General features: G+C 36.1%; 1 protein-coding gene across 1 annotated transcript; it reads right to left on the minus strand.

The window, feature by feature from the left end:
• Window positions 1-10,844: 10,844 nt before the first annotated feature.
• On the minus strand, window positions 10,845-12,714 carry LOC105042254 (glutathione S-transferase U17). Its single transcript, XM_073253739.1, has 2 exons — window positions 12,083-12,714; window positions 10,845-11,400 (listed from the first exon to the last, which is right to left on the minus strand). The coding sequence occupies exons 1-2, from the start codon at window positions 12,629-12,631 to the stop codon at window positions 11,023-11,025; spliced, it is 927 nt and encodes a 308-aa protein (XP_073109840.1). The 5' UTR covers window positions 12,632-12,714; the 3' UTR covers window positions 10,845-11,022.
• Between the last annotated feature and the right edge of the window lie 9,429 nt (window positions 12,715-22,143).

Below are 22,143 nucleotides of genomic sequence, written 5' to 3' on the forward strand. Positions count from 1 at the left end.
ATAGAATTTGAAACTGAGGGGATAGGCTCATCCAAGCCTTAAATTGGATTTGTACAAGTCTAAATATGATTTGAGGATAGGTTTTGGTTGGTGAGTCCATAAAATTAATTGAGTTCAGACTATGATCTTGAAAAATAATCTTATTGTAATTTACTAATTATAGTGGAATTCTTAAGAAGATTACTTAGGGAGTGGACGTAGGTGTTGAAGATTGATACCAAATCACTATAAATCTCTTTATTTGTGTGTGTGATTTTACTTTTGAGTTATTTATTTTTAATATTTATATTTCTGTATGTCAATACACTGCATACACTTCTAACACACTCAAGTTCAGTACATTCTTATTTAAATTAGTGAAAATTTTTGATAAACCCAATTCATCCCTCCTCTTAGGTTATATCTCTAGGTAACACATTAATTTTTAAAAAATAATTATAATAAGTGATTACATCAATATATCTAAAATGCATGAAAGCTACATTTGCCAAAAAAAATTACTAGGAACACTAAGCTCTAAGATAGAAACCCTAACATCCAAAGAGGATAGGTCAGTATAGCATTAAGGATATGATCTAAGCTGACTAGAGATCACAAGTTGACTCCTCAATTCAAGAGTCGATTTCTCAATATAGAGAACAACTCAAGGAGTTTTGATTCAAAGAAAATTGACTCACATAGGATATGGATCAATGGCAAATCAAACCAATGATCCAGACTATTGTTTAAATCAGAATAAGTGAATTAATTTGGAAAATCAAGAAATAATCAATTTGGGAGTGTAATAATTAATCAAATCAGGTAAGATTAAATCAAGGAGAATTTAGATGAAATCTTTAAGAGTGAGGTTCACTAGGAGATTATCAAATCCTTAAGGGTCGAACTAAGATGCAGTCATGTAAAACAAGCATATCAAGCACAAGATCTTTTATAAATAATTATCTTATCGTGATGTTGTTAGGTCATACAATTATCTAGATATTTCAATTATTAGATAACTTATAAAAATATTAAAATTTACTTTGTAAGATACACACATAATTTCATATAATTTGCATACAAATATTTTCTTATGCAGCCAAGTTTATTTTAATTTAGATTTCTTAAATGATGGCATGATATGAGGGTTTAAGGGAGTATACTAAATTTAGAGTAAAAATTTATATTTATAACAATTAAAATGATACATAGAAGAGAGTATATTGATTTTAAAATCAAATCATTCAAGTCATAGAGTAAGATCATTGTAAATATTGAAAAGTCATCAAAATCAATTAGTTATGTTAATTTTTAGCAATACATGAAAAGTATTCAAAGCAGGGACTCACAATAAGTATTCATGCATAAATATTAATGGATCATTAAAATCAATCAATTCAGCAAAATAATTTTAGCAAACAATGATGGTGTGATGTCAAAATAAATTTATCTTTCATCAAATATCATCATCCATCTATTTTGAGTTCTAAGCATCCATTATTTAATAATTTACTCCTTTCATGCCATTGGATACTTGGTATACCTGCAAAATTATTTTTTAAGCTTTGGTACCTAAGTTTTCTTGGGTTCATTAGAGTTATAGCATATGATTCCTTTTGGAATCTAAATTTATTTTACTAAAGTATCACCAATTCTTTTAATATTATATTCAAAGATTTATGATCTATTTTGTTGTATTTAAAACATGTGATAAAATGATTTTCAAAAAAAGTTTTAGTAAACATATTTTTAACAAATTTCTATCTTCTTAAGGGATTAAATCCAATTTCAGTTTTATTGAAGACAGTCTTTTGATTATTCGAAATTAATTGAAGCTTTTGCGATCCAATTGTAAAATTTTCAAGTCTAGGCTTCAATGTATCAATTCTTCTTTTAAGTTTGGTATTTTTTCTGTTAAAGATTTTTCATATTTCATAAGATTGTCTTTTTCTTCAGTCAAGATTTTTTTTTTCATTCAAAAGATCATAAGTTTCTATCAAAATCTTATTATTTTCTTTAGTCAAAAATAGATCAAACTTTTTAAGTTTTTTATTTTTTAGTCTTATCTTTTTGTATTCATCCATTAAATCATGAAAGACTTCATATAATTTATCAAAAATAAATTCAGAAGAGTTTTCAATATTTATCTCATCATTTTGATCCATGAGGCAAGAATTGCAATATCTTCATCCTCTTTCTTTTTTTTTTTTTTGCCTTACTCCCTCTTAATCAGTGCTTTCCTTTTTTTTTTGTTTCTTCTTTTTTTTTTCATCCTCATGAGTCATGAGGTATAAATTGGAGGGTGCATCCTTATCTTCTTTGGAGCATGATTCTTCTTCTTGATTTGATTTTTTATAGATTATTTTCAATTTATCCCATACTTGCTTTGCTGAAATGCAAAAAGAAATTAAGTTAATTTCATTTATATCTAATGGATAATATAACATATTTATGACTTTAGTATTTAGCTACACCATTTCTTTATTATGCTCAATAAATACATTGAGAGTGTGTGAGTCATTGACTATAATTTTTCATAAATTATAATTATGTGATTGTATGAAAATTTTCATTCTGACTTTCCAATATATGTAATTGGATCCATTCAATAGTGGGGGATGATCTGTAGGATAGTCTTCTTTAAAAAAAAATTTCATTTGGGTTGTCAAGATCTTTCGCTCAAGATCGCTAGATCAACAACAAATAACAAAGCACCTACTCTGATTGTTATCCAGAAAGATAGCAACCTAAGAGGAGGATGAATTGGATTCTTTAAAAATTTTAACTAAATTTAAAATTTAAATAATGATGTACTTCAATTTAAACTATCTTAAGTGATTATAGGGTATATGTAATTTGTAGCAGCAGAATTGAGATATAGAAGAAACAATACAAGTATTGAAATAATACAAAGTAAAAAAGAAAAGTAAGAAAGCAAAGTACAATATAAATATAAAATAATTTATAGTGAGTGGTTCGGTGCAATCCTGCACCTATGTCCACTTTCTATGAGCTTCTTAAAAATTTTACTATAATCTCTATAATTATAGTGCATTTATTTTAGCTGAACTCACAAACTAATCCAGTTGGTTTTTCAAGATCACCAACAACAATCTTACACCGATTATTTTTCAGACTCACAATCAATCCAATTAATTTTATGGGCTCATCAACTAAAACCTAATAAGTCTAATTCCAAACTTAGATGAGCCAAATCTTCAAGTTTTTTTCTCTAAAAATTTATAAAAAAAATAAAATATAAGATATGAAATTTCATCTTAAAATAAAAATAGAATTTAAACTCTTTAAAGCCTGAAGTAGCAGTTGAGGAATTGCTCTTTGAAGCTGGACTTCTTTTCAAATGATGCTTAAGAGGATGTACTTGAAGATAGAGGATATCTCTCTTGAAAGTTCTCTGAATTCAGAGCATAAATTGCTCTCTTTTTTTCTTTCCAATATGTAATAAAGCTCTTACAAAAAGATGTGTTTTTCACTTAATCCCCTTCCTTTTGCTTTCCAATTTGATTTTCTAGCTTTTAATATGCGTGATATTGGCTAGAGAACAAGTTTTGGCCGTTGGAAGGCTTGGATTAGCTGTTGGAGTGAAAAACTAGCCATTTGAAGGTATGCAGAAAACTAAGTATTAGTGCAGTCCCATATTTGGGTTGACTCCAATTTATCAGGGGTCGACTCCAGCTGTTCTGGGGTCGACTCGTGAACATTTTGAAACATAAAATCTCTCTATTTTTAGTCTGTTTCCATGCAGAGGCTGGCTCCTAACCTCTTAGGGTTGACTTTACTAAATCTGAATCTTGAAAAATCATTTTCAAAATCTTTCACTTAGCTTTTTTTGAGGAGATTTCTTCCATGGATGAATTCTTCAATTTAAGTACCTTAAAAATCTTATATTCATTTTTGAAATACATGATTAGTATTATAATCACTCAAAATTTTGAAATCATTCATAGGATTAATATGCTGATTGTCTTTTGTTTGGATTCTTATTTGATTATTACTTATATTAGCTTGAGGAAGACGGGAAGGGTACCTTGACTACCTCCTCTTCCACCACCTCCACTCCCTTCGCTCTTGAGTCGAAAAGAATGGCTATTTCTAAATGGTTAGGCAATCTGTTGGGTGGATGTCTGGCCAGGACACCACCTCTCAAGATCCTTTCAGTACCACGCGATGCAGCAGGAAGAAAGAAGAAACAAAACAAAAAGAAAAAATAATCAAAATACGTGGATCAGCCACAAAAGGGCTCGCCTCCACGGGGCATGCAAACTTCACTATGAAAAAGAAATTTTATAAGAGGAGACCTCACCCTCAACCCTTGTACACCCAATTCTCTCTCACTAAAAGTTTTCCTCACAAAAACTCTCTCTCTTGAAGACCCCCCTGAACCCTTAAAGTGCCTAGCGACCGCTGTCTAGGAGCCCTGCTCCTTCTCTCACAGCAATGCTTCCGCCTCTCTCTTCTCTCGGGTTCCGTACGGCTCTGTACGGCGAGAAAACCTGAACCACCTCTTTTCTGTTTCACGCACAGGCCCTTTTAAAGGGTTAAAACCTAATTAGATTAGGTTTAAGAGTCCTTAATCAACCCAAATCAGGTTCTGAATCGTCGGATCAAAAAATAGATCAATCCACGCCCTCCGATCGCGACCGATCCATGGAATAGTACCATGGACCATACAAAACACGTGGAAAACGCCCACGCGGTCCACAGGCCCAGCCGTGGACCGCCCGATCCACGGTGGACTGGGGCAAAGGGCCAACAGGCCGCTGGGCCTAGGCCGGCCCGCTCCCGCGCGCGGGCCTGCGCATGCCTGGGCCGTGCACCCGCATGAGTCGCACATCCCGTGTGCCGCCGCCTGCGGCCGCACCGCTGCCGCCCGCCGTCGGTCGCCGGTGGTCCTCTGCCACCTCGAATCTCGTACCGACTTCAAAAGCTCGTATCTCCTCCATTCGAGCTCCGTTTCGAGTGATCTTGGTCTTGTTGGACTCCATTTTTTCCTGCAAACCTCGCTGTGGGCTCAATGTGGGCTGAATCTTGAGACGTCAAATCTTAACAATCTCCATCTCGACTCGATATTCGGCCTCCAAACTTCGAGAGCTTCTGGATCTCCTCGCCCCCATACCCTGGGGCAATCGCCTGCTGATCATGGATGGGCAAACATGGGAGTCGAGCCAGGCTGCTCGATCCCATCTCCGTCGTATGCTGTGCTCCTCCTGACCTGAGACCAGCTCGGGGCATCGTCCTACGGCAATAGGAATCTCACCTTGCGATGTCGCCTCTCGTCCTCCCGAGTCTCCTGTCTCGTGCCCGATCCGCCTCCTAGAGCTCCACCTCGCTCTGGGCTCCACCTGGCTCCCGAAGCTCCACCTCGCACTGGAATTTCTGCCAGATAATAATGTCCTCTGCTCCCTTTCTTCCCTCCAGCACAATCCTATCTCCGCGTAACACCCTCAGGATTCCTCCACCAGCTACCGTCCTGTAGTCTCTCGAATCCAGTCTACTAAGTGAGATAAGATTCTGCCTGAAATCGGATATGTATTGGACCTCCCCCAATCTCCTCACTGCACCATCATGTGTCCTCCAGCTGACCGTCCCAATGTCTCTGATCACACAGCTCGATCCATCCGGCAGATATATAGTGCCCTCACTGTTCTCTAGGGAGTCAAACTGCTCCTCTTTGCAATATACATGATAGGGGCATGCAGAATCTAATATCCACTGTTGGGAAGAAGTAGATACCTCGTTAGATATCTCCAGGACATCTCCATCTGAATCGCTGTCGGCCGTCGCTACAGCAGCCACCATCCGATTTTTCAGTGGAGGGCAATCTCTGGCTAGATGCCCCAACTCCTCACACCGGTAACACCTGATTTTGCTCAAGTCCCTCCTGGACTTGGATCGCCCTCGTTGCGATCTCCTGTCGCTTTGTCTATCGCCTCCTGCTCCTCCAGAAGCCACCAAAGCTGAGCTACCGCCACCTGAGCTCGAAGTTGGGTTCTCCCTCCTGAGAACCTCGTTCTGGAGTATCGCCGCGGTGATCTCGTCCATCTTGATGGTGCTCTTTCCCACTAGAAGAGCAGTCACCAAGGACTCGTATGAAGGGGGAAGCGACGCCAGCAAAACCAGTGCCTTGGTCTTCTCCTCAACGTTCTCACCAATGCTGAGGAGGTCGGTGAGGATCTTCTGGAAGTGGCTCAGATGCTCCTACACGCTCTGTCCCTCAGTCATCCGCAGTTGGTAGAACTGCCTCCAGAGGAAAAGTATGTTGGTGAGAGACTTCTCCATGTACAACTCCTCGAGCTTCGACCACAGCACCATCGGGGAAGTCTCGCTCAGCACATAGATCACCATCTCATCCGTCAGGTACATGCAGATGGTACTCACCGCCTACATCTATAGCCGTTTCCAATCCTGCACCTCTATGGTGGTCGACTTCTCATCGCATAAGAGAGCATTGATCAACCCCTATTGGATGAGCACGTCCTTCACCCTTGCCTGCCACAAGGAGAAATTGCTCTTACCATCAAACTTATTGATCTCCATCTTGATTGTTCCTGTCTTTTCCATCTTCAGTCTTGCTCACTACCGCTGCAATCTGCGTCCTTGTACCGCCTTGCTCTGATACCATTTGTTGGGTGGATGTCTGGTCAGGACATCACCTCCCAAGATCCTTTCAGTACCACACGATGCAGCAGAAAGAAAGAAGAAACAAAACAAAAAGGAAAAACAATCAAAATACGTGGATCAGCCACAAAAGGGCTCGCCTCCACTGGGCATGCAAACTTCACTATGAAAAAGAAATTTTACAAGAGGAGATCTCACCCTCAACCTTTGTACACCCAATTCTCTCTCACTAGAAGTTCCCCTCACAAAAGCTCTCTCTCTCTTGAAGATCCCCTTGAACACCTGAAGTGCCTGGCAATCGCTGTTCAGGAGCCCTGCTCCTTCTCTCATAGCAACGCTTCCGCCTCTCTCTTCTCTCGGGTTCCGTACGGCTCTGTACGGCGAGAAAACCCGAACCACCTCTTCTCTGTTTCACGCACAGGCCCTTTTAAAAGGTTAAAACATAATTAGATTAGGTTTAAGAGTCCTTAATCAACCCAAATCAGGTTCTGAACCGTCGGATCAAAAAATAGATCAACCCACGCCCTCCGATCGCGACCGGTCCACGGAATAGTGCCGTGGACCGTGCGAAATGCATGGGAAATGCCCATGCGGTCCACAGGCCCAGTCGTGGACCGCCCGGTCCACGATGGACCGGGGCAAAGGGCCAGCAGGCCACTGGGCTTGGGCCGGCCCGCTCCCGCGCGTGGGCCTGCGCGTGCCTGGGCCGCGCGCCGGCTGGGCCGTGCGCCGCCTGGGCCGCCTGCCCGCGTGGGTCGCGTATCCCGTGCGGGCCTGGGTCGCGCGTCCCGCACGCCGCCGCCTGCGGCCATGCTGCTGCCGCCCGCCGCCGGTCGCCGGTGGTCCTCCGTCGCCTCGAATCTCGTGCCGACTTCAAAAGCTCGTATCTCCTCCATTCGAGCTCCGTTTTGGGTGATCTTAGTCTCGTTGGACTCTATTTTTCGCCGCGAACCTCGCTGTGGGCTCAATGTGGGCTGAATCTCGAGGCATCAAATTCTAACACAATCTTGGTCCTCTTGGAGGGTCTTCCATTGTTTTTGGGAAGGAAATCATTTGTAGAGTTTTTGATTTAGTTGCAGAGATTGATAAATCTAAGCCCATGTTCCTCTCCCTCTTCTCTACTTTTCGTCCTTTTTTTTAAGGGCATTGTCAAATGGATGCTGGATAAGGCCATCCTTCCCATATTCAAATGGGCCTTGTGAGATAGAAGCTCTCATTTAGCCCATTCCATTTATCCTAAGCTTATTTGATTGAAGCCCATTTATCGTTGTCCAACTCGATAAATCAAAGCAAACTGAACTAAACCAATTTTTCAGCTTGATTTGAACTAATTTTTCAAGATGGCTGGTTTGGTTTCATTTTTGATTTTATAAGACTGATTTAAATAGGTTCGATTCGTCTCGACCCGAGCCATGCACACCTATAGGATTAAGGTGGCTCTGGGTTTTATTAGGTTGAGTTAAGCTAGAGTTAAGCTTCATTAGCTAGTCAGAAACTTGACCTGCTAGTATGATAAGGCTAACCAGCTACCTTGTTGAGTTGAGCCTCACCCAATAATAGGATCAAAATGCAAAAGGTAGGAAATGGCAACAACAACAATGAAGATCACCGGTGGAGCTAAGGGCAGGGAATTCAAGGGGGCAATTTCTCTCCCTGCAGTTTTGAGAGTTCATATAATTAGTGGTTGTTGAGCTTTTGCCCATTATAATTTTTAATTATTTGTTTGAATGATTTTTTATGAGATCGTGGAACTATTGGATCTCTATACCTAGGACTGAAATTGGATCAGATATGGATTAGATACCAGCACATCCTTATTCATATTTATTTTATTTAACAAATACAAAGATTGATATGGATATTATTCAGATATAAAAATTTATATCTATATTTATTTTAAAAGAATATGGATGCAATTGGAATACTGAAAGTATAGATATAATTACTGATATAAGTTAGATAATTAAACTTTATGACTACATCATCAATAGTATATTTATATGGTTGTATATTTTTTTAAAAAATTAATAAGCACTATATAAAATTATATACATATAGATTCGGATCGTTATCTATCCATATCTATATTCATATCTATTTTTTTTTTACGGATATGTATAGGGATATTAGTCGGATTCTCAAATTTCTATGCATATCTAGATTGATTTTAATACGAAAATGAATCTGGATAGATATTATCTATATTACTTTCACCCCTATGTATGCCCATCATTAAGTAAATTACATCCATCATAAATAGGTTCAAAATATGAAAGAAATCTCTACATGTGGGAAAATAGCAAAGTACATTTGATTTCTTTCTGGATCTTGCAATAGTAGGAGCATCATACATTGGGCCTACTTAGAACCTTATTTATTAATTTAAATTAGGATACCTATTTTGTTTGAATTTAAAAAGAAAAAAAAAAAGAGCTATCTGAGAACTTAGGAATCACATATTGTCTTAACATCCAATATGTGATTTGTACCCTTGCTATGCATTAAAGCAAATTAATGTAGAGAGTTCTTTTGGTTATATAGGTATTTTGAGCTTTTAGTATTTTTATTTGCAAACAAATTGTCGATAATAAGTTGCTATTTTTGCCCTTCCAGCTGAAGGTGAAGATTGAAGATTATGCTGAGAAGATCACAAGCATAGATCACTCAGAAAGAGTAGGATAAGTGTTATAGAGCATGTTTTGGTGGGCTAGTAAGTAGATATAAGTAGGTGCCATGTGGAGTTGAGCAACCTGCGTGATGCCACCGCCCCAAACTCTAATGGTATCCCGTCCTGGTAAGTAGATATAAGAACCACTGCAAAGCGATTTTGGTCCTCTTTTAGGTAATTTGGCTGCTAAAAGTTAATATAGCTAGAAGGGGATAAAATGACTCGAGGCCATCCAGATCTCAAAGCCACTTGAAAGTGGAGAAATTAAGAGAATGATGGTACCCACTTCACCATCACTTTTCGTCAATCTGGACTGCAGTTACATATCATTTTAATAAAAATAATAAAATTAATAATAAATAATAAAAATATAATTAATAACATTATCATTTAGATATAAAAGTAATTTTATTTTAATGCTATTTATTTTATTGAATCATAATAAATAGCATTCATAATTTAAAACTATTAATAATTTTATAATAACAATTTTCATAATAATAATAATAGTAACAATTTATTATTTAAATATAGAATAATATATAATAAATAAGAAAAATTTATTCAATCAATGCATGCTTTATAAAGGGCATAATGTGTATAATAAGGTTATATTATTTAATAATAGATGCTTAGAAGTATATATTAGTCAATTTTTTTATGTTAATTCACATGCAAAGTGATTGGATGTCTCTTTCCTGAGGTATACTTTAACAGCTCTCACTTCTAATTCAAATAATAGCAAAAGTGCCACTTCCCCAACCCAAACAATGGTGAAAGTGCCACTTCCCAAAGTTCACTTGATAGCCATATTTGGATGTCAAATAGCCTGCTGTCTCTTGAATAACCATATGCATCTAACCCCTAATTAGCTAACCAGTGAGTAAAATTATTCAGGTGCTCCCATGATTAGTGGGACAAACCTATGAAATTTGGAAAAAGAATGAAGAATGGAGAGAAAGCTCTAGGTGGATAATGACTTTATTTCACCCTCCCCCCAAAATAAAACCACCAAGGTCAAGTATCTTTTTGAGCTTCAACCAAATAAAGTTGCTCCATGTTAGCCACTGTTTAACCAATGTCCAAACATAGCCTGTGAAAGTAAAGGTGCTCATTTTCCAAATTTTGGTTCGCTTCCTCAAATAACCACACCTCAAATGATGGTTGGTGGCTTGAGAGGAGACAGGAAGGAGAGGGAAGAACTTGATGGAAATGCGGCAGAAAAGAGTGGGACACGAAGAGGAGAGAGGAGCAGAGGTGATAAAAGATGTAGATGGGAGAGATAGGGTTGCCATCTAAACTGAGCATTTCAAGCTCGGCACAAAATAAACATGAACCATGTTGAATATAAATGAAGTAGAACCCAATTAGACTCTTAAATAATATCAAGCCACGCAGCAAAGTACAAAGAGACCTGACTTTATTAGTTTCGGTTCCATAAGGCTCAAAATAGGATGCATCAGGATAATTATATTATATAAAAGAAGTTAAGAATCGTGTCTTCAATCGAATATGCATTCCTCCTGTCCTCGTTCTTAAAGAAAATCTCACACAAGAATTTATAAAAAGAAATAGAAAAGATAATATATTATTAATGAGCAACACCTATAGTCAAACATAGTTAAACATCAATCATTTCATATTATCTTTTTCTTCTCATTTCCTCTACAGATAATCCTGTCACCCTTCCTCAAAGGCATCATCTACTAACAACTAGATACTGAAACAAAATGCCTTCACTTCGCAGAAGCAGCAGCCTTAAACTTAGCCTGAAGCATCTTGGCAAATTCCACCATCTTGTCGGTCTCTGGCATCACCCCCCTCACAGCATCATTGGCACAGAATCTCTCCACCCATTGCGCCAAGAGTGGGGTTTTCGCCTCATCAAAAAACTTGATGCCTGTCATATTCTCTGTTGCCTTTAACCACGCCAAGATGCACCCAAGAGCGATGTCCACGTACCCGATGGTGTCACCTCCAAAGAAGCCCTTCCCTTTGCTGCATTTCTGAAAGGCCTCCTCCAGAAGTTTTAGCCCGGCGAAGACCTGCTCCATTGCTTCTGCCTTGGCCTCCTCTGTTTGTGCTCTTGATATTGCCGACACTGAAGGGAACAACTATGCAAAATGAAATTAAAAAAAAAGGCAGAAGTAAGATATTTTTTTTAAACAAAAAAAAGAATAAGTAGACAAGGTTAAATAGAACTGGTGAGTTCAAGGGGAAGTAGCTTGATAGGACAGGCTGCTTCGTTATTTGGATGTGGAAAAATAAGGACAAATTTCTGTATGTATTTGGAAATCTAACCGAAAATTGTGAGAATATATCATGAAGATGAAAATTCAGGCAGTTCTTGTGCTATAACTCTCTATAAGAATTTATAAAAATCTCAAATATATCTGAGAAAAATGTCAAAATTAGGATACAACCATTTCAATAACCTAAAAAGAAACAGAGTCGATGTCCAAAAATAGGATATCAACAGTGGTTGCAACACTTTTTTTCTTGGTTGTGCATCCCCAGGTATTTGGGATTGGACAATTTACCTTGTCTATCTCCCTTCAGTGTCAAATTAAATAAAGGATATATATATATATATATATATATATATATATATATATATATATATATATATATATATATATATATATATATGGCTTGTAACATCTCTAAAAAGTAACGACAACTAATAAAACTTGGAGCAGCAAGATCATAAAAAGCCAGAAAAATAGATAAATCTAAAAGCTCATCGTATAATAATACCTGTTCTATTTTTAAAAGAACAAAACTGGATCAAAGTACCTTGTCGTCGACATAGTAGGCCCAGAAGCGGTGGAGGGCGCGGTCGTAGGGGTCGGCGGGAAGGATGGCGGGGGCCTTGGTGGCCCAGACCTCGTCGATGTACTGAACGATGATCATGGACTCACAGACGGGCTTGCCGTCATGGATCAGTACTGGAATTTTCTTGTACACAGGGTTGGACTCGAGCAGCAGCTCACTCTTCACCCCAAACACCTCCTCCAAGAACTCGTAATCTACTCCCTTTAGATTCAGGGCGATCCTTGTCCGAATAACAAACGGGCTTGCCCACGCCCCCAAAAGCTTCACATTCTCTCCTCCCTGTGCCATTGTTGTTCCCTCTTCAACTCTCTCGCTCACTGCTTGTGCTGTTGTCAATCTTTTCTCACTTGTAGTGCCGGTAGATAGCTTTAGCTGTGTGTGTATGGATCTGAAAGGGAGGAGTAGGTCTGATATGGGGTGGGTTTTGGCTATTTGGAATGGTGCTTTGGTTCTTGGGTTGGTGACCAAGTTTCGTGAGGGATTTGATGGTGGTGCCAGTGATGCCATCATTTGCTCGTCCGGTCAGGTGGAAGAGGATTTCATGGAGTGGATGGTCGCGGAGGAGGGCGGACGAGAAGCACTTTACACCGTCACGCCACTGGAATGGATAAATGGGGTTGTTGGGGAGTATTGTTGGTTGGCTGTCACTGCTCCACGTATACCGCAAGGCCAAAATTTTAAGATTTTTTATTTATTTTTAAAAATAGCTGTTTTACAAGAATTTTGAGTAAATACAATCACCAGCAGCAATCATGACTAAATCTCATTGTTGAGGTAACACTAATGAAGACATCCCCACAACAATAATGCCACATTGCTAAGTTGCAAGGCTTTAAGCATCCTAGGTAAAGTAAGTTGTGGAAACTTCCTGCAAATTGGGCACATGGCACATCTTGCTAGGTCAAACAGAAAAATTTAAACAACATTTCCTTCTCATTTGAAAACAAGCACCGAGGTGTATTGGATATCAATCCTAATTGCACAGCCAATGAAAATCTGCCACAGGCCCCTTAAAATAGAATCTTGTGCAGGCATTACTTTAGTAAAGCCTTCCACAAGCTGAATCTTAATTATCTCATGAAGCTTCAAAGGTTTATGTGCTATCCAGAAAAATGGTTAGGATGAATGGAGAACATTCTCTTCTCCTGGAAGATTAATATTTTCACGAATGAAGTAATAGGTAATTGAAATTTTTGCAAATGTGGGCTTAAACAAGGCCTTATCCGTTTCTCTTTATCCTTGCTGTAGATATCCTTGCAAAGCTCATCAACAATACTGCTCTTTCTAATCTCCTTCAAGGGCTTGGTGTCCCTTGACCTTGTTAATGGATCCAAGATCCTTCAATTTATAGATGACACTTTCTTTTTTTCAACTATGGAAAAGAACTCAATTGTCACTTTGAAGATCATCCTCTATTCTTTTGAAATCATTTTGAGTCTTTTAGTCAATTTTGAAAAAAATTTGGTGAGACCTATTGATGACGAAGCTGAGTGCAGTATGCTTCTTAGCTCAATTATGCCATTGCTACTTTACTATTAATTTACTCAAGGTTACCTTTGAAAGTAGGTAAGTTATCTAAATACGACTAGATGGCCTTTCATCACAAATTTGAGACCACACTTTCAGCTTGGAAGGAGAGATTCTCTCCTTTGGAGGATATAGTAAATTTCATTTTATCAGTGTTGCTCGTGTACTATATGTTAATTTTCAAGATACCTTCTTGGTTATTTAAAAGAAATGATTGTATTAAAATAGGTTTTCTTTGAAGAAGTGCCAAATTAGTAGGAGGGCTCTCTTGCAAAGTCAATTCGACTCAAGCATGTCTTCCAAAGAATGAAGAGGGTCTTGGGATCAAAATTTTGAAGGAGTTTAACTTGATCATGTTGGTCAAATGGGGCTGGCAGTACCTTTCTAATAAGCCCAATCCTTGCAAGCATCTATTATGCTGTTTATACTTTAAAAAGGTCAAGCTTTTTGCATCTTGGAAATCCAAGCACTATTGCTAGCTCCATCATTTGGAAGGATATAATCATTTGCTTTCCTTCTTTTCGGAGTAAGGTGTATTTTGACAATGATCTTTCTATTCTATTTTGGAAAGACCTTTGGATCTTACATGCTCCTCTCCAATCCTTATTTCCCCATCTTCATCAGGCTTGTCGACTTAAATATATCTAGTACTATTGATAAATTTTTCAACCTTAGATGCAGATCTTGTTAGTTGTATATCCAAAAGTTAATAAATGTGACATCCTTTTGAACAAATTTATATACTTTCATTTAATTAATAAAAGGGCAAGTTTATATAAATTTATATTATTCCATATCAATTTATATGAATACATCTACAAAATCAATGTTAAGAAAATATATTCTTAAATAAGTTAAGAAAATAAGATATGTATTTCTTAGTCTATGGTTCTTCAAATTCATGTAGTCATAGGATTATTAAATGGACAATAATAATTTGATAAGACTATTACATAGTATGCATGCTATAAAATTGGAGTGATGAATCTCATATCACTTACATGAGATACTAATACAACTATGTAGGTGCTTGTTTATAAACAAGTTTATTAAGAATGATCTGACTATAGAATTGTCACATGAAGTTTACTTGTTTGTCAATAACATATTCAATTATTACAATTATGTAAATAATCCTTAGACCTAAGGCACCATGGTTATCTTATACATAGATTATTATAGTTTGACTATGTAATAACCTCATGTCCTAATCAAGAGATTTGAGAAATATATATATTGGCTATAATGAATTAAGCATGGAGATATGCGAGTATGCAATATGGGATCTATCACTCTTAAGTAAAAAGAGAGAATGTCCTATGCATCTAATGGACTTGACCTAAGGAATCTTTGACCAAAGTAGAATGATATTTGAAAATAGTTGCAAAAGTAACCATTATAGGTCATGATCAATTAGATTGGGCATATGATTGAATCAGTGGATTTTATCTCGTGGCCTTTATTCAATCGAGACACTGTGATAGAAGGATTTGATTATATGGTAATTAATATAAATGTTCAATTTAATCTAATTCATCATTATTTAGATTACTATAATATATTGCTAGATATCACTCATGGATAGTAGAAATCATATGAATAATCATAAAAAATATTTATTAATAAAGAATTAAAGAGAGTTTTAATTCGAGATGATTAGAAATAGTTCTAATTGAGACATTAAGGAGTTAATATCGTTTCTACTATCAAGTAATAATAAACTAATGGGTCACACATAATAGAGTCAATGTGGATCAAAGATGAGATAGTATTGGGCCATTAAGTCACTAAAATAGTTTAGTGGGCTTAATGATATTAATATGATTAGTATGGGCTTATTCAATTATGTATGGATTTAATTAATTAGTCTAGGACTTATTAGGCTTAAGGTCTAATCCATGATAGGTTATAACACAAGCCCTATAGATAGTGTTTGGATATCTAAATTTTGAATGGAATAAGGGCTTATTCCATCTTATTCTCCCAAACAGGTGAAAAAGTGGTGGTGGGCCATCCTAGTTTAGCAATTTCGGTCAACCCTCCCTAATTTCAGGCAATCCTGATTTAGCAATTCCATGATGGATCATAGAATTGCTTATTCTAGATCTTTAATGAGTACCATCTAGGCATAGAAATAATACTGCATTAATTGTACTAAAATAAGGGTTGGAATATCAGATTTCCAACCAAATAGAAATCTGAAATAATGAGGAATCAGATTTCCAACCAAATAGAAATCTGAAATAATAAGGAGGAATAGCAATTCTCTAAGATATTCTAGCCCTTATTTTAGTACAATTAATGCAGTGTTATTTCTATTCCAGAAATAAAATTTGGATATCCAAACACTACTATATAGATTAGAATGGATGTAGCTGAACTAAGCTCTTTAGTAACCCTAGCCAACATATGTGTCCATAAATACAAGTTATGCCTAACCACAAAGAGCAATTACTAGCACCACTATAGTGGTTGATCTTCTCTTTCTTCAAGGATGATTTTAAGGCTTCTTTGATCCAAAGGATTGATCTGCATAGATATTGTTAAAGACCTTATGCGTGGGAGGCTAAGAAAGATCAAATTCTATCTTGATTCTTTACTTTAAGGTAAAACTCTAAAGTATTTTGAAATTTAAAGTTTTTGTCAAAAACATGAATATGATCTTGAGGATGCATACTTAATATATGAATTAAAATTTTAAATTTTCACTGCCTTTTGTATGCATGTAAATCAATGGTGGTATCAGAGCCATTGTTCATATTCTTATACAAAAAGTAAAAGATATTTGTTGTTGTGGTGCACTCTGGGGTTAGGCTTGTTAGGGTTGTGTATGTAGTTAATATTTTCTTTATATTTTTAAGAATTTGATTCTTCAAGTCATTGTTAGACATATTAATAATGATGTATAAAAGTTGTGTGCATGTTTGATTCAAGGTTATAAAGAGTTTAAAACAAATCAAAAGATGTTTTATGATAAATCAAGAAAGTGGTGTTGAAACAGTTTTTGCCACAACTTGTTTATTTTATAAAAACTTTCTAGAATGAGTTTGGACATGCTGCTTATTTTTGTATATTTATATATATGTCTAGTTATATTTAAAATTGATTGGATCAATTAAATTTTGCCTGGATATAAGAAAAATTGTAGGAAACCACATACTACCTGAAACTATCTAGTTTTGAGCACTAATTGGAATTGTATTTGTTTATCAACCAAATCCCTTTTGTTTTAAGCAAGACCAGTGGTGAAAGAGGACTCATAGAGGGATTGAATTGTAGATGAGTCACAATAAAAGTAATTTTTTTAAAAGAGATGATCGCATAGCCAAAAATAGGTTATCCTGTAGTGACTGTTCTAGGATTTTTCTCTCCTATTTTGAAAACTATCAAAACCTAATTGATTTCAGTTTTTCAATAAAATTGGACTTATTTTGAAATTGTTCCTAAATTTATTGATTACTAATTGTGTTAGGAATACTAGAATCAAATTGAAAATCATTTCCAATTTTGTTTACAAATTAGTGTTAACAAGAATCCTAATATGATTAAAATTAGGAAGTCGGGTAAATTGGGAAACCATAAGAATTTTCAAATCAAAACAAATTTGATGACTTGTATGACAAGTATTTGGTAATTCAAGGACTCTTAAAAGGTTTGGAAACCTAAGCTTAATAGGAAAGTAAGTTTCCTAATAAGTTTTGAAAATTAGAATTTTGATTCTAATGGAAATAGGAAACCTAATTGAATAAGAAAATTTGGTTATGTTGCGGCCAATCCCTTGTTGCGCCTATCAGTGAAGAGCATCTGTAAAATAAAGTCCACACTGACTGAAATTGTGTCTGATGGGGATCCTCCAATGCTTAAATCAGTAAGGAGTGACGAACAGCAGATAAGTATTTAGAATGATAGAGTATTAGCCCAGAATTACTTTACCAAATGCTGTTCATTTACCTCCTTTTATAGACGAGTAGTTGGTAACCATCTGTAACGGTTAAACACGTGGATCCCTCATATTTCGATATTATGTAATCATGAGATGAATGTTATACCTACCACTGATCATGTTCTGACCATTAAGCGCTCTCTGCACTGGTAGTTTCAGGTAAGCTGACTATATATCGTAATAATAGTACATTGATCGTATGTCGATAGTTATCGTGGAGATCTGAATGAGCATCGATTGGTAACTCTGATATATCGATGGTCATCGATCTAAGATTAGCCAAGTTATCGTGGCTAAGTCTGTTGATGGTTGAAGATAGTCGACTGTAGGTCGACCAATTGATTATTAGTCGGTATTTTGTGTTTATAAGGTCGATTTAGAGTCAGAATCGGGGGGTCGGCTGAATCGCCCCAATAGTTGCCCCCCACTCCCAAATCCAAAGTAGTCCGACATGCATGTTGTCATGTGGTCTGTCACATTGGACGAAGGCAGTTGTCATGTATTGTCTCAAGCCCCAATATAGTTGCAGGACTTAATGATTTTTCAAAATACAAAAGGTCTCCAATCATTTTGTTGTTTCAATATCAATGAGATCATTATTGGGATGTCATTTTGGAAAGATAATTCAACGTTCGGAGAATCGGATGATTTAATCTAACTAGTAGACTTTGGCCACATATCCAGATGTCTTGGCTCTATGCCGTTCATGAAGATAATGGTGAGATGGCATGATTTAGGAGTAGATACGTCGAACCGTCCGATCAATGTCGGTCTTGATGTAGCCATGTTTGACATCTGAAGAGGTCTTAATTTGAGTGACTTCATCCGGACCGTTGAGGGTCCTGTTGAAGGAAAGCGTGGTGGGTGATATGGATGCATTTTAAAAAATTTATAACAAAAATATATAAATTAAATAATTTAATCTACAATGCATGCATAGATCAAATCTAAATCACCATACAGGATCTATGACATAAACTAATATGCATGTACACACATCTGAAATCTAAAATTCAGCAAGTATATAATATATCTAATTTATATTTAGATCATATTTAAATATTAATTGAATTCAAAACTTCATATCTGAGCATGGATAGCAGATCACATATCTGAAATTCATGATATATGATTCTTCATGATGCTTGGCAGCTGCACATGCGTCTGGTCTCTACGAGTATCCACACAAAGCCCTTATGCTGATCGATCTCCTTGAGAGTGCTAGCTCGCGAAGACACCATCCTTTGGCTGATCTAAAAAGAATATGATGAAGATGAAGAATAAGGAGATTCTCTTCTTTCTTTTTGAATCCATGCATCTGATCTCTACAATAGAGATCAAGAGAAAAAATCTTTCTTCTCAATTTTTCATGCATAAGAGAGAACCTTTCTCTCTTCCTTTCATACCCTTAAGAAGAATTTTCTTCTCTAATTTTTTATGATAAAAATCAGATCTAATCTGATTTTTCATGCTAAAAATTATAGGAGATCTTGAGCCATAAAAGAATCAAAGGAGAGACCCAAGAGAAGAATCGTTCTTCTCTCTTCTTCTCCCTTTTTCTCTTTGATCTAGAACTCCAGGAAGCCCCAAAGTCCAACCAGATTTTTCTAGCATTTCTCTTCTAAATCTTCATATTAAAAATCAGATCTAATCTAATTTTTATCTTAAAAAAAATAAAAAAAAAATCTGAAAGAAGAACTTTTTCTTCTTCAAGGCTGCGCACAAGAAAGAAGACCCTTCTTCTTTCTTGATCTTTTTCTCTTTAAGAAGAAGTTTTCTTCTCTAATTTTTACTGTAAAATTAGCAGAAGAAGCTCTCTTTGATGCCCAAAAATTAATAAAAAAACTCATAAAATACTTCAAGAAAAAGAGGAGAAACGGGATGTTGGCGTGTGGGATGTTGGGGCGTCCAACTCTTGGACGCCCCCTTCCTCCTATTTTTTTTCTTTGGGGTGACAAGAAAGAGAGGAGAGACGTCTCCTTTTCTTCACAAAAAATAGGAGATGGCGCATAAGAAAATTGAGGTGTGGGATCTCTTTTTCTCACGGTGAATAGATGTGGCGTGGGGAATAAATCACATGGGGTGTTTTGGGTTTAGTCCTATTCCCAATAGGATTCAAGATCTTGGTCAAATTCTAACAATTCTTGGACCCAATCCTAACTAATTTAGGAACTAGTTATAACAAACTAACTAATTAGATCCTAGCCCAATTATAAAACATATTAGGCCCCAATCAATTTTGAAATTAGTTAGATTAAAATCCTATTGATCCAGGGATTGATTCTTGATGGATTCAGGGAAGTATTTGATAATAGGGCTTGATCCAATCAAGCCTATTATTTAATAGAATTTGATCTAATCAAAATCTATATCAAACTAATCTTATTAATTTGATTTTGTATCTCTGAGATCAATTGGAACAAGTCCTATCATTCAATAGGACTGCATCCAATCAATCCAAAGCCAATCTAATTGAATCCAATTCAATTAGATCTAATCCAATCCCCATTGCTCAATCAAATTGTATCAATTAACAATGATATTGTTAATTAATTATTTTTTTAATTTATCAATCATTAGTAAATAATTTATTTAATCTTTGTAAAGGATTAATCATCAGTCAAATTGATAATTAAACCCTTCAACGATTCATAGTTGTCGATCAGTCATTTGATTGGACAAATATTTCTATGTGTGTGACCCCAAAGGTTTGAACCTAAGCCGGTAGCACAAGAATAATTCTTATACTAATTGACACTTGATGCTCAAGATGACTAAGGATAAAATATCAACCCAAGAAGAGTGGTCCACATTGTGTCTCAACTTCAAAAATCCTATGACTCCTTACTAGGATTACTTTGATCAAATTTTTCTGAATTGAAACACAGTGATGTATCATCTTCAATTTTACTTGGAGCGATCAATCCATCTTGACTCACACTCAGATTTCACAAGTACTTGACTGTACCAGAAACCTTCCATCATCGAATTAAAATTCAGATAGTTCGGTACTAAAGCACAGTGAGTTGCTTGTAAGTCACCAAACAGCCTCAGATCTGAGGGACACTTATACCTTATCCCATCAGAGCAGCCCTTGACAGCAGAGTGCTCTGAAAGTGGTCACGCTCAGTGAAATGTACTCTTACATATCATCCATATGTCATACCTGTGTCATCACACGTCTTGGTTAAGAGGACAACAACTAATATGGCACACAACGATCTACACTCGATATAATTATTGTCCTTATAATAATTGTATCATTTGGTCGTGAGCAAGATTTAAGAACTATATGATAAATCCTCCTTTATCATTTTGGTAGTAATTTTAAGGACTTTATCATAACATATGAGTTCTATTTTGAAAGATGTATTCCTTATGATAAATCTATCAGATGATATTTATCATTTTATAATTCATATACTTGTATGGACATAATCATCTACAATCTAGATGATTGACTTTAGCACATATTTTTCAACAACTCCCACTTGGACTAAAGCCAATCAGATCGGTATCAAATACCCATCTTTCATTTTAAAATATTAAACTTTTTAAATTGATTGCTCTAGTCAATGGGTTGGTCAAGTTCTCTTTTCGATCGATCTTCCTAAGGTCGACTTTATTTCGATCCTATCAAACAAGTTGATTGCAATGCAAAAATATTTGATTCTTAAATAGAATATCAATTCTTCAGCTTGAGCTATGGCTCCAGTACTACTGTTAATACAGCAAAACTGGACCATCAATAGAGGGTGCCACTCCATGCTCACTAATGAACTTTCATAACCAAATAACTTCTTTATCAGCATCAAATACCGTAAAGAGCTCTGTATCATAAATAAAATTTGCTACTGAATACTACATGAAACCTTTCCAACAAGTCACTCCTCTTTTTAGGATAAAAATATAATCTGACATAATTTTGTCATTTCAATTCGACTAGAAATTGAAATTAATATTCCATAGATTTTAAGTTAGACTCTCCATAAATGAGTCATTGGTCCTTAGTATTTCATAAATACTTAAATTGGTTCTAATAACTTTCCAAATTTTTATGGAGAACGGAGATGACAACCAAGCTTTTATTCTCTGTAATGTAGGGATGATATTCTCGATTAAGAGAACTTCATCCAAACAACACAAAGAATACTTTTACAGAACTATTAGTCCATTTGTACATATAAGATTCTGCTTCATTCTTCATGAAGCCATATGTTCAAAACATATGTTCCAACTTTGAGAAACTTGATTCAATCTGAATGAACTTGAGAATTGCCATAAGAAAACTATCTCATCATAGTCAATACTATAACTTTGATAAAATCTTTTGACAATCAAACAGAATTAATAGGTCTCCACCTTTCTGTCTGGACCTCTAATCCATCTAGAATCCACTCACACCCTATGGGTCTTACTTCTTTAGGTGAATCAATGAATGTCCATACATTGTTGATCTTGATGGACTTCATTTCAGATTTAATGGCTCCAAGCCATTTTTCAAATTTAGATCCCTATATTGTATTCGTATGGGAGATCAAATCTCCATCCT

Source organism: Elaeis guineensis, chromosome 3, assembly GCF_000442705.2.
Source record: "Elaeis guineensis isolate ETL-2024a chromosome 3, EG11, whole genome shotgun sequence".
Lineage (NCBI taxonomy): Eukaryota > Viridiplantae > Streptophyta > Magnoliopsida > Arecales > Arecaceae > Elaeis > Elaeis guineensis.

Bases quoted from the DNA above. Each gene is read 5' to 3' on its own strand.
- LOC105042254 (XM_073253739.1), bottom strand. From the start codon at position 12,631: ATGATGGCATCACTGGCACCACCATCAAATCCCTCACGAAACTTGGTC. The intron at 11,401-12,082 runs GTACTTTGATCC...CATTTTGCATAG, and splicing joins CCTACTATGTCGACGACAAG to TTGTTCCCTTCAGTGTCGGC.